At 39.3% G+C, this 13,338-nt stretch overlaps 1 protein-coding gene across 4 annotated transcripts; it reads left to right on the top strand.

Annotated features, from left to right (window-relative positions):
* Positions 1-507: 507 nt before the first annotated feature.
* On the top strand, positions 508-11,904 carry LOC125659346 (monocarboxylate transporter 12-like). 4 transcript variants are annotated; one of them, XM_056150594.1, is made up of 6 exons: positions 508-1,493; positions 4,033-4,100; positions 5,582-5,725; positions 9,900-10,046; positions 10,277-11,302; positions 11,591-11,904. In XM_056150594.1, exons 2-6 carry the CDS (start codon positions 4,034-4,036, stop codon positions 11,755-11,757), a joined length of 1,551 nt encoding a protein of 516 aa, XP_056006569.1. In that variant the 5' UTR covers positions 508-1,493; position 4,033; the 3' UTR covers positions 11,758-11,904. The 4 variants fall into 4 exon arrangements, with proteins under 4 accessions (XP_056006569.1, XP_056006571.1, XP_056006570.1 ...); XM_056150597.1 differs by lacking the exon at positions 508-1,493 and adding an exon at positions 3,767-3,789; XM_056150596.1 differs by lacking the exon at positions 5,582-5,725.
* Positions 11,905-13,338: the final 1,434 nt, after the last annotated feature.

The raw sequence follows: 13,338 nt of genomic DNA, 5'->3' as shown, positions 1-13,338 counted from the left end.
ATACATGGTAAAGGTATATGAAGAGATGCTTGACAAATTTTGTCCTGGAGTAGTATTAAGTTATTGACTGGGTCTTCACAAATGCTGGTTTGTTTGACCCAAGAACGGATCTGTTGCCTTTAGCAAAACAAGTTTTCCAAGGGCCAAGTGTTATACAACTTCATTTTCTTCATGTAAAAAAAAAAAAAATTGGTGCTCTTTTACCACCATACTGAACATTCATGTATTAATTAAAAGATTTATTTTAACCGGTCGCTGTAGCTCAGGAGTAGAGCATTCGCTTCGTGACCGGGAGATCGTGAGTTCGAGCTCCGCTCGTGTCATGGCTACGTCAAACCTAAGACGTCAACATTAGTGAATGCTTCCGTGCCAAACGCTCGGCATTTAGATTGATTGATTGAATATTGTTTAACGTCCCTCTCGAGAATATTTCACTCATATGGAGACGTCACCACTACCGGTGAAGGGCTGCAATATTTCGGCGCTTATGGTCTTTGAGCAGGGAGGGATCTTTATCTTGCCACACCTGCTGTGACACGGGACCTCGGTTTTTGCGGTCTCATCCGAAGGACCGCCCCATTTAGTCGCCTCTTATAACAAGCAAGGGGTACTGAGGACCTATTCTAACCCGGATCCCCACGGGACTTCGGAATTTAGAAGCGAGCATATGACCTTAAAACGGAGGTCCCATGTTGCGGCAGGCGTTGGCATGTTAAAAATATAGTTCTAAGCGTAAACTTCGCGGGAAATCAATGACGTAGCAGATTACGTGAGGTGCATAGCCAATGAAAATAGGGCAAATGGTAAAACATTTCGATGGTGCTTTAATAGTTCATCGATTGGTAACAGACCAGGAATGAAAGAAAATCGGAACTTTTTTAAGTTAAAAGTCAGAATAAGGATTGATTTATTTATTTTTTGTAAAAAGTTTTATTAGGGAGAAAATACAATATTCCAGGTTTACCCAATGGCAAACCACCCGAGGTGTGTATCTTGGTTCACTTAACCAAATTAAGGAATGAGCTTAAAGACAAATATAAAAAAAAAAAAATTTAAAAAAAAAAAAAAAAAAGGTCTGGTGATGGAGAGTGGGACGCGTAGCAAGAGTTGATTTTCAATCAACAATGTAGCGTCGCCTGCGCTCTGGATTAACACGGCCTTGCATCAAAGAAGGGGGCGCCATAACTGATACCAAGCAGAATTTTTAATGTCAGCTTGTGGAGAGTTCAATCGACGTGACAAGTAACGATACGTGCCGTCTCGCACTGTCCGGAGAGGAGGACGGTCAACTGATCGGTCAAGTATCAAAGGTGTCTGTTCCCCCCTTAACTCCAGTTAATAAACAGCTAGCATTTTGTACAGAGCGAGTAGTTTTCCATTGTACATTGAATGCGGCGCGTTCAGAGAGGATTCACGTGACAACAGAGTCCATTCCACTGTGTTATACGATGACAGGATACCAAAGTCGACCACGGAAGTGAATCACATCACAGGTATGGTGTGTGTGTGTGGTTTTATAGACAGATGTAGAACAGCTTCGATTCTTTAATCTTATATTCTTAGGGAGTTTTTATGCAGGTCGGCAAAATGTTCACAAATGATATAAAGTTATCGTGTTGGAGAGGGAAAGAACAGGGTCTCTTTAGTTTCACAGAAACTTGTAGCATCAACTTAGAGGAGATGTCAGTCAGAGTAACGTGTACAGGGTAAAGTTTCGTGGGTTGTTTATTCGCTAATTTATTGAACATTTAACTAAGACTCAAATCTGGGGAGAAAATGATGCAATATTGAGGCGGAAATATAACCATCTGACGAAGAAGCCACGTGGGAATTTAATTAATCGATAAGAGAATTTTCCGTTCTGGAGAAAGCACCTTGAACTCCTTAGAATATCAGATATGTAAATAGCCAGGCACCAGACAATTGAAAATGTCGCACTCTTCCCGTCTAACTTCACGACAGTCATGGAATTCTTAAGTACATGTGTTTATTAAGTTATCCGATAGTCTTTTCATTTATTTATTTTATATAGGATTACACTATTTAGCTAACAAATAGTTTACATTTGGTCCCGTAGGAAGCTGTACACAGATTTACAGAAGAAACGATACGCCATTTTATATTTAGTTTACAATATAGCGAAGTGGCACACGCATGCACACTCAACATTGTCACGCATTGTACATGTACTGCACTTAAAAGGGTAATGCAGCCATTTTGATCAGAATAGTTCTAAAACTCTTCACGAATGTAAAATTTCTCATAAAACCGGTTGGCCACACTTTGTAAATCAGTAGGTGTAGACACGGTAATCAAATTTTAAAAAGAAAAGATGGTTATTTTTTTTTTTAAATAGCTCTTTAAACTCAAGGAGATTGCATACTCTCTTGCATACGATGCCCAGTACATAGGTGGATCCAGGATTTCAGTATAGGGGCGTGGGGGGATCTGAGAGACAAGGGGTTTGGGGCGGGACCCTGGCGTATTTTTTAATGTTTGATAACAATGTTGGCTTCCTGTGTCTGGCGTCGTCATTCATAGACATAGCACTGACGTCCAGATTTTTATACCGAAAGGTATAGGTGTATATTTTTATACCGAAAATTGTAGGTGCATATTTTTATACCGAAAGGTATAGGTACATATTTTTATACCGAAAGTTGTAGGTGCATATTTTTATATCGAAAGGTATAGGTACCTATTTTTATACCGAAAGTTGTAGGTGCATATTTTTATACCGAAAGGTGTAGGTGCATATTTTTATACCGAAAGGTGTAGGTGCATATTTTGGTGAATGTATTCATTACCTGATTCAGTCACATGACAAAATAAAATGATGTCAGTCTTCACGAAAACCTTTCTGAGACTCTATCCCTACTGACTAGATGATTTGACAGATGAACTAGCCCAATGTCATGATTATGGAAATTTCGTTAGTTCGTAAATGGAACATAAAAGAATGAAGACAGATTTTAAATCCAAGCAATCTTTTTATTGAAAACACGGCCTAGTGCAAAGGCATTTACTACAAGCCAGCGTCACACAGACACTAATGAATGTAAACCATATATACCATGTAAGTAAAAGAGAACAAACGCATTCGTCTACATTATGTATGACATTTATCTTACCTGTATTCCATGATCGAAAATTTAAAAGGGATATGTGTGTGCGCGCGCGCATGCCTGCGTGCGTCACTGCAACCCAACGGCCATTGCAGTACCATCTTCGCTAGCCAAGGGTGACGATACACGGTGTTCCTCTTTCACCGTGTATCGTCACCCTTGGCTAGCGAAGATGTTGCAGTACTAAAGTCAATACATTGTACAAGGGAAGGTCACGTGATATCCAGTACATGTACTAAGTCTGTATTTCGGTACATTGTACAAAGGAAATCACGTGACATCCAGTATTAAGTCTATATCGGTATATTGTGCAAGAGAAGGTCACGTAATACCCAACTCTCTCTCTCTCTCTCTCTCTCTCTCTCTCTCTCTCGTACACTGTTTTATCACATCTTTATCCAGTGGATATCTTAAAACTATTACACATGTTTTCCTACGCCGTTTGTGATGTCACAAACAAGCGTCAATTTTACATGGATTGTTTACGCTATGTCAGGAAGCAAAATTCCCAACAATACAGTAGCATAAATGAATATGTGATAAAAAGAATCTCCCATGTTGTGTTCTGATCTGATTTATACGACGCAGCAAAAGCAGCCCAGAATCGTGTTCGTTGGAGGACTGTCGTCGATGACCTATGTTCCTCACGGAACGACAGGCCTAAGTAAGTATGATTTATATCCAACTCGTTGGGTGTTTTCTATGCCCTCGCCAAGGCTCGGGGATAGAAAACACACAACTCGGTGAATATAAATTATATCAAACCACAAACCATGGGAGATCATTTATATATGATACATGTATATATACATATAGGTTTTTGAAAACTGTCAAGAATATCAATTGCGTATGATCTGTGATAATACTTGCAACATGTGGACTTTAACCTCTCTCTCTGGATTCACAGAATGAAGAATAATCGTAGTCCAACAAGCCACCCTGTGGACAGGGGGTGGTCATGGGTCATTCTGCTAGGTGAGTATAAAACAGTACTCGAGGACAGGGGGTGGTCATGGGTCATTCTGATTGATGAGTAAATCAGTACTCAGGGGGTAGATGGGCGGTCCTGGGTCATTATGACAGATGACTTTGTAAATAAAACTCTTATGAGGGAGTGGACAAGAGAGTCGATCTCCCGCCCCTCCCTCTCCCCGCCGTCCTCGTCCCTTTACTCTTTAACGGGATATACATGAATTATACAACGGTACTCGTGTATACAGAGTTAGGCCCCCTCACCCGAGCAGCAGTCCCTAGCAATAATCAACCTAGAGGGAAAATATGATTATATCAGCACCTTGGTTCAGAAGTTTTTCAAAGGTAATGACTAAAAATTTGTTATTTAATTATTATCTTTCCTTGAAGAGGGGTATGACCCTTCATCTGAACTTCAGCTAAGGATTCTTTGTGCCAAGTTTGGTTTAAAATGGCTAAGTGGTTCTGGAGAAAACTTATTTTTATTGTTTCTTAAGAAGAGGATTTTTTAAAGAATTTCCCTATGTATTTGCCCGTAAAACTTTGATCACCCATTGTGACCCCACCCTATCCCGGGGGCTATGGTTTTAACAAACTTGAATCTGCACTATGTAAGGAAGCTTTCATGTAATTTTCAACTTTTCTAGCCCAGTGATATTTGAAAAGCAGATTTTTAAAGGACCCAACCCTATGTTTGCATTTCCGTGATTATCTCCCTTTTGAAGAGGCCACGGCCCTTCATTTGAACAAACTTAAATCCCCTTCACCCAAGGATGTTGATTTCCAAGTTTGATTGAAATTTGCGTAGTGGTTTTGGAGAAGGAAGATTTTCCTATATATCAGCATGCAAAACTTTGATCCCCATTTGTGGCCCCACCATACTCCCGGGGCCATGATCTAAACAAACTTGAATCTGCACTTTGTCAAGAAGCTTTCATTTAAATTTCAACTTTTCTGGCCTAGTGGTTCTTAAAAATATTTTTAAATTACCCACCCTATTTAAGCATTTTTGTGATAACCTCCCCCTTGGAAGGGAACATATGGCCCTTTATTTGAAGAAACTTTAATCTCCTTCACCCAAGGATGATTTGTACCAAGTTTTATTGAAAATGGACAAGTGGTTCTGGAGAAAAAGATGAAAATGTGAAAAGTTTACAACGACGACGACGACAGACAACGGAGAGGTTTTGATCAGAAAAACTCACTTAAGCCTTCGGCTCAGGTGAGCTAAAAATAGAACACGACGACCTGAACATAGATATAAAAGATTATAGAATGAGATATTGGTAAGAAATACGATGATTACTCCGTAGACAAGGAAAATTATTGCAATTTGAATATGAATACAAAGATTATAACATGACAACTTAAACATAAATACAAAAATCGGTTGTCATGTTCTAATATTTCAAATCAATTCCGGTATTTTCCGGTGAATTCTATAAATAGAACATGACGCAGAATCTTCTTGGGTATCCTTTCAGCGTCCAGTCTTATCTTCATGATATACGTTGGTACTATCAAAACTTCAGGCTTGTTTTTCGTGGCCTTTCAAGAACACTTCCAAGCCGAGGCGTCCACGACATCGCTAATCCCCGGGATTCTTCAGACCGTCTACAGTACTGCATGTAAGTGAACACACCAATAATCTACCTCGAACCATTAGTGTGCGGCAGTGCACAATCAATCTACCTTAAACATTTTAGTGTACGACAGTGTACAGTCAGTTTTAGAGTGCGGCAGTGCGCAATCAATCTACCTTGAACATTTTAGTGTACGACAGTGCACAGTCAATCTGCCTTGAACATTTTAGTGTACGACAGTGCACAATCAATCTACCTTGAACATTTTAGTGTACGACAGTGCACAATCAATCTACCTTGAACATATTAGTGTACGACAGTGCACATTCAATCTGCATTGAATATTTTAGTGTACGACAGTGCACAGTCAATCTGCTTTGAACATTTTAGTGTACGACAGTGCACAATCAGTCTACCTTGAACATTTTAGTGTACGACAGTGCACAGTCAATCTGCCTTGAACCTTTTAGTGTACGACAGTGCGCAATCCATTTTAGTGTGCGGCAGTGCGCAATCAATCTACCTTGAACTTTCAAGTGTGCGGCAGTGCTTCACCATGGTCACGTTTACCGACAGCAGCAAAACATTTTAAGTGATTTAATTTGGGCTAATCTTTCGTTTGAATTGAAATATCTTGAAAGATACGTACTAGGATTTTGTATTAAGAAAACTGAAGACTAATTCTGGTTTTTTCTCTCTTGAATACTTGGACACGGTTACAAAATTGAATTATAGAAATCTCTCACAATTTCACAAATATTTGGCTTAAACGAATAATGATAACTCATCAAAAGGATCAAAATTGCCACATGCACCTTTTAAGAAACTTTAAAATCTATTTGAATGCGAATGTATGATAGAAGGGAGTGTGATAGCTTACATGTTGCTTTTTAAAGAACAAGTATAATGCTGATCTGATCCGACATAGAATTAGACGTGAACATTTTGTATTGAATCGTGATCCTATTAATTCTCACATGATTCCAATAATTCTCACGTGATCCCAGTAATTTCCACATGATTCCATTAATTTCCACGTGATTACATCAATTCTCACGTGATCCCATTAATTATCTCGTGATCCTATCAATTCTAACATCCTTTAGAATAAAGATTTCGAACGTGAACAATCGAGAGAGTCAGAAGATTGTGAACAATCAGTTGAGCCGGAAGTGTTGAAAAAAAACTAGGGAATCAATCCCAATCCATTTCCTACAACACCAAAAAAAAGAGTACGTTGAATTAAGTGGTATCCACAACATCATCTTTTGATTATTATCATGAGCGACATACGAAAGTTGACTTTTCTGAGATATTCAAAGCTTCTATATGATCAAAAAAAATCTCTTGCTGTGGCCTTAATCTCGACATTAAGATATATCCACGATTTTTATCTATTAACAATAATCATTTTCATTCATATACCGATTCATATATCTCAGTGAACTCGAAATAAGAGACACCACAAAGTCTTCCACATCTGCTTTATGCTTAGATACTTTATTGGACATAACGACAAACTAGCAACACAATTTTATGACAAAGGAGATTACTTCACAGCTTCTCCATTGTCAACTTTCTATATTTGTTTAGCAATATTCCATTATCACCTGCACATACGAAACGTTAGAGCATATTCTGCGTATGATAAATTTTTTAATCGAGCAGGCAACTGACAAATAAGTTGATGCTACTGGGGTTTCAACAAAGTCGTATAAAGTCAGTGTTTCGCAAATTCTGTGGTCTTTATAATGGTCTGTATTGCAAATACAAGCTATCACGGGGTCCAGTGCTGTCTGATGTGTTTCATACCAATTGTTAGGTCATTTTTAACATACTGATTTTGACTACGAATTACCCGTTTACTTGATCAAGATATAAAGTTCACGGCGTGTGTGAGTGGTCAACAAGGGATGCTTACTCCTCATCATTGGAAACCCACGGTCGGTCTCACTTCTTTTACCCCCATGGGAAACAACGCCGATATTTTCGCTGTAGGGTATGTCTCGCGGGTCTCCGACGATGACTCCTCCTAGGTACACGATCCCACCTATGGTATGACTAGTGGTGGGGTTTGTCCTTCTAAATTTGTATCCTTTATAGGAGTAATATGAATAACATATTCTCGAGTGGGACGTTAAGCAATATACAATCGATCAATCTTGGAAAGATTCCAGATATCACGTGATTTGTCTGTAAGAGAACTTTATGGAAACTGTCTGCTATTCTCTCTCTCTCTCTCTCTCTCTCTCTCTCTCTCTCTCTCTCTCTCTCTCTCTCATTTTTTGACACACACACTTTGTTCCACAACGAGTAAGCCAAGGACAACAGCATTAGGATTTTGTACCGGACTTCGTGCATGTGGCTTGTGATGTCCCTTTCAATAGATAAGCATAAACGACTGCATATAGCACTTCTGTTTTGCAAGAGCAATAAAATTCATTAGAATAAACAAGAGGCCCATGGGCCACATCGCTCACCTGAATCACCTTGGTCCATATCAGAAAACTTTCTATATATATTTGCATGTAAAACCGTAGTCCTTATTATTGCCCCAACCTACCCCTGGAGGCCATAGTTTTTGCAAACTTGAATCTACACTATGTCAGAAAGCTTTCATGTAAATGTGAACTTCTTTGGCCCAATGGTTCACGAGAAGAAGATATTTGAAGATTTTTCCTATATATATGTATGTAAAACTTTGATCCCCCCTTGTGGCCCCATCCTACCCCCAGGGGCCATGATTTGAACAAACTTGAATCTGCACTATATCAGAAAGCTTTCATGTAAATATCAGCTTTTCTGGCTCAGTGGTTCTTGAGAAGAAGATTTTTTAAAAAAAATTCCTATATATTTGTATGTAAAACTTTGATCCCCTATTGTGGCCCCATCCAACCCCCGGGGGCCATGATTTGAACAAACTTAACTCTGCTCTATGTTAGGAAGCTGTTCATGTGAATATCAGCTTTTCTGGCTCAGTGGTTCTTGAGAAGAAGATTCTTAAAGAATGTCCCTATATATTTGTATGTAAAACTTTGATCCCCCTTGTAGCCCCATCCAACCCCCAGGGGCCATGATTTGAACAAACTTGAATCTGCACTATGTCAGAAAGCTTTCATGTAAATATCAGCTTTTCTGGCTTAGTGGTTCTTGAGAAGAAGATTTTTAAAGATTTTTCCTATATATTTCTATGTAAAACTTTGATCCCCTATTGTGGCCCCATCCAACCCCCGGGGGCCAGGATTTTAACAATTTAGAATCTGTACTATATCAGGAAGCTTTCATATAAATCTCAATTTTTCTGGCACAGTGGTTCTTGAGGAGAAGATTTTTAAAGATTTTTCCTATATATTTGTATGTAAAACTTTGATCCCCTATTGTGGCCCCATCCGACCCCCGGGGGCCAGGATTTTAACAATTTAGAATCTGTACTATATCAGGAAGCTTTCATATAAATCTCAGCTTTTCTGGCACAGTGGTTCTTGAGGAGAAGATTTTAAAAGATTTTCCCTATATATTTGTATGTAAAACTTTGATCCCCTATTGTGGCCCCTTCCGACCCCCGGGGGCCATGATTTTAACAATTTAGAATCTGCACTACCTAATAAAGCTTATCTATAAATTTCATCTTTTCTAGCCCAGTGGTTCTTGAGAAGAAGATTTTTTAATGACCCAACCCTATTTTTACCTTTTCTTGATTATCTCCCCTTGGAAGGTGGCCTGGCCCTTTATTTTAACAATTTAGAATTCCCTTTACCTAAGGATGCTTTGTGCCAACTTTGGTTGAAATTGGTCCAGTGGTTTTTGAGAAGAAGTTAAAAATGTTAAAAGTTTACAGATGGACGGACAGACGGACGGAGGTGAGCTAAAAATCATATAACCACGCCGTCAGAAAGACAAACAGATACTGTGAATCAATGATACCAACAATGAATAAACTCCTCTAGGTTTGTATCACAGACAATTGCATCGCTTGGGGTTGAATTTACTTTATATAGTAAATTCGACCCCAAGCGATGCAATTGCCTGTGGTTTGTATTAAAGAGTTTGACAAAAGCTTTTTGTGTGCATCATAATTTGTGGCACTGAAACCAGCAATCAACCGGAGCGTTGCCACTCTTGTCAACATTATATAGCTTCTGTTGAACGATAAGAATGTTGCACTTTGAATCACAATACTAACAATAGTACTAATAGTACAATATTGTATTTTTGTTAGCTCTTCCCATCCTTACCTTTGGACTGCACCACTTTTCTGTCCGTCAGATTATAGTAGTCGGGGGATTTCTAGGATCCGTCGCCTATTTGATAGGATTCTTCGCAGACCGCATCGAAATCATCATCCTATCGCACGGTGTTATATACGGTTTGTATATAATTTATTTCTGAGCAAATACAACGTGAATGACAAAATATTCACATTTGATTTCGTTGTTGACGATTTTGTTTTGGGGAGAGATGGGTCTTCTAGCTCGCTTCTATTTATGGAGGGAATAAATTCGTGTGTGGCTTACCGCGAATACTACAAAAATTAAACCCGTACTGAAATTGTATACTTTCTAATTTGTGTTTCTGTTGATATTGATTGTTTTTCAGGAATGGGGTTTGCCACTCTTCACGGTCCTGCAGCCTTCATGATCGGTACATACTTCGACAGGCGCCGTGAATTGGCAAACTCCATCCTAGTGGCAGCTTCCGGTTTCGGCGGTCTTGTCCTTCCGCCTCTCTATCGGTACCTACTAGACGTTTACGGGCTCCAAGGAGCGATGCTCATCTTGTCAGGGATCATACTCAACGTCGTGGCTTTGGCAGGCTTTCTCAAACCTCCCTCTCTGTTTCAAACGCTTGCCGATAAACTCAACATCGAACCTAGTCATAAAATTTTGAGTATCCGCGAAATACAAGACGACAAAGGGCGTCCTCCATTACAGAACGGGAAGCAGCGCTCGATTTCACTGAGTGAAAGGGCGCCGTCGTCTGAGGTAGAAAATGGCGGAGGTTGGGGAAGTCTGCCCCACCGGCTGGACGTCCGTTCACATCAGATTTCCAGTCCTACAAGGAGTGTTCAGAGTTTGGGAAGCACTGATGCCGTCTACAGCTTTTCCCAAACACAACTAAGTGAATCGTCTACCGACAAACAGAACAGACACAAAATCATTGACGTTTCATTGTTAAAGAAGCCGTTACTTCAGTTGTATATGTTTGTCTATTGTTTTGGTAGTATCGGTTCAGCCTACGGTCATATATTTATATCTCCCTTTGCTCGGGACCACGGCATTAGTAGAAACGATATATCTATTCTGATCTCAGTTACCAATCTGTGTGATTTCATTGGACGATTGACGTGTGGCGTGATAGCCAATCAACGGATGATGAAGAACTCCACCCTCGTGGCGGTGAGTCAGATTATTACTGGGGTAATACTGGCTCTCTGCTCGTTTTACGGACCGTTCTGGAGTTTCATTGTGCTTGCCATTGTGTACGGTTTGTTTTCCGGCGCCATTTTCTCCATGACGCCCGCTCTCATAGCTGACTTTGTTGGAATGGAAAATTTCAGAACGTCGTTCGGAATTTTGATTCTCGGACAAGGAATTACCATGGGTGGAGGTGCTCCATTTTTAGGTGAACTTTTTCTTTCAATACATAATTTGATTTACCATGTCTCATAAATTCAAACTGCTGGTAAAAATTTTTTACCAATATTTTGTTACAATGAATAACTGTACAGGTCTTCTACATTGAACGAGCAAAAATGATAACCAATGGTATCAAAATCAAATATTATATTCACTTCGAAGTCACGTGGAGGTGAGGATAACGTACTTCTATTTTTCTACTTTGTTGGAGTTCAGCCACTTGGATTAATTATTCAGTGAACCAATAATGCATTTTATATTTATTTACATTCAGGTTATCTTCGTGACGTCACGCAAACCTACACGACATCCTTCTATTTTATGGGATCCCTGTTGCTGATGTCGGGGCTGGCGTTGTTATTGGAGCCTTGTGTTCGGTCCCGACAGGAAAACATGGAATCCGGAAAAAACGATCCAGAGGAAGTGACTCTTTCCGTATGACGTCACACCCACACAGTTTTATATATCTTCATTGTAATATACATGTATTATGTTTGTTGAGGACCAAAACTTTATATATATATATATATATATATATATATATATATATATATATATATAAAAGAAAGAAATACAATTAATTCATTTATCCCAACGTCATGTTGCTGCTTGCTAATGGCATAACGTCATTCTTGTCCAAAGGGAAACAGTTCATCAGTATATCTTACCTCTTGTAAATTTCTAATACTAGGTGTCATCATTGGATTGCATCCATCATGTAAGAATCACATATATTTCAAACGCCGTCAGCAAACTTCCGCCAGAGTTCGTTTGACGTAAACCAGTGCGGAGACGCAGAGAACTATGGGTAGTATGGCGCCGTTAGTAGTAGCCATTAGTTTACAAACGGTTTGACAAATGACGAGAGCCTTGTCTATAAGCGGGAGCCTATGATGATCAGTCTGTGCGTGTATTAACAGTCCCCCCCCCCCCTTTTTTTTTGATACTATACCTGCAGCTATTGAATTGAAAATTCATCCATGAACTTATACCAGTTTGTGAGTTTCAACTTTGGGCTTTGTTAGAGTTGTGGACCTTGAACATAACAATCTAACCCAGAGATTTGACAGTTTTCCGGACTTTTTAGGCTGTCCCTGCCGATATTGAATTGAAAATTTATACACGAACTTATTGTTACAGATCAATGCAAGTTTTGAGTTAGAGGTTTTTAAAAACCTTTTTAGTTCACATGAGCTACTTTTTTTTTTTTTTTTTTAACTTTTTGTCCGCCGTCCCTCTGTCCGTCCGTCCGTAAACTTTTAACATTTTCGACTTCTTCTCCAGAACCACTAGGTCAATTTCAATCAAACGTGGCACAAATTACCCTAGGGTAAAGGACATTTAAGTTTGTTCAAAGAAAGAGCTTTGCTTTCTTAAAAAAAAGGGGGGGGGGGGAGGGGATAAACAAAGAAATCCAAAAATAGGGTAGGGCTTTCATATTTTATATACATGTGTATATATTCATTTGGCAAGCCTTCATATTTCACACCATGATCTTTGACCTTGTTATAACATTTGGGGCTAGGTTAGGACCACATTACGGCGTTAAAAAATTTTAAGAAATGCAACAGCTGAAACACACCAGGTGACTCGGGTGAGCGATGTGACCCATTGATTTCTTGTTTTGAAAGAACTAATGGATCTTGATTGAATTCAGCAAATAATGCCGCAAAGCAAATAATGCCGCAAAGCAAATAATGCCGCAAAGCAAATAATGCCGCAAAGCGGGTCCCTGTTGTGATGCTTCCCATCACTATGATATCTCGTTAGCTCACCTGAGCTTTTCTGATCACCCGTTGTCCGTCTTTCTGTAAACTTTTCACATTTTCGAGTTATTCTCCAGAACCACTAGGCCAATTTCAACCAAACTTTGCGAAAAGTATCCTTGGGTGAATGGAATTCACGTTTGTTCAAATGAAGGGCAACATCCTTCCCCAAGGGGAGATAATGGCAAAAGAGCGAAAACACCCTGACAAATTTTAACAATCTTCTTCTCCAGAACCAGTGGGCCAGTTTCAACGA

Source organism: Ostrea edulis, chromosome 9 (assembly GCF_947568905.1).
Source record: "Ostrea edulis chromosome 9, xbOstEdul1.1, whole genome shotgun sequence".
NCBI classification, from domain to species: domain Eukaryota; kingdom Metazoa; phylum Mollusca; class Bivalvia; order Ostreida; family Ostreidae; genus Ostrea; species Ostrea edulis.
Note: the sequence above shows the minus strand (reverse complement) of the source record. Positions and strands in the feature narration are given on the sequence as shown.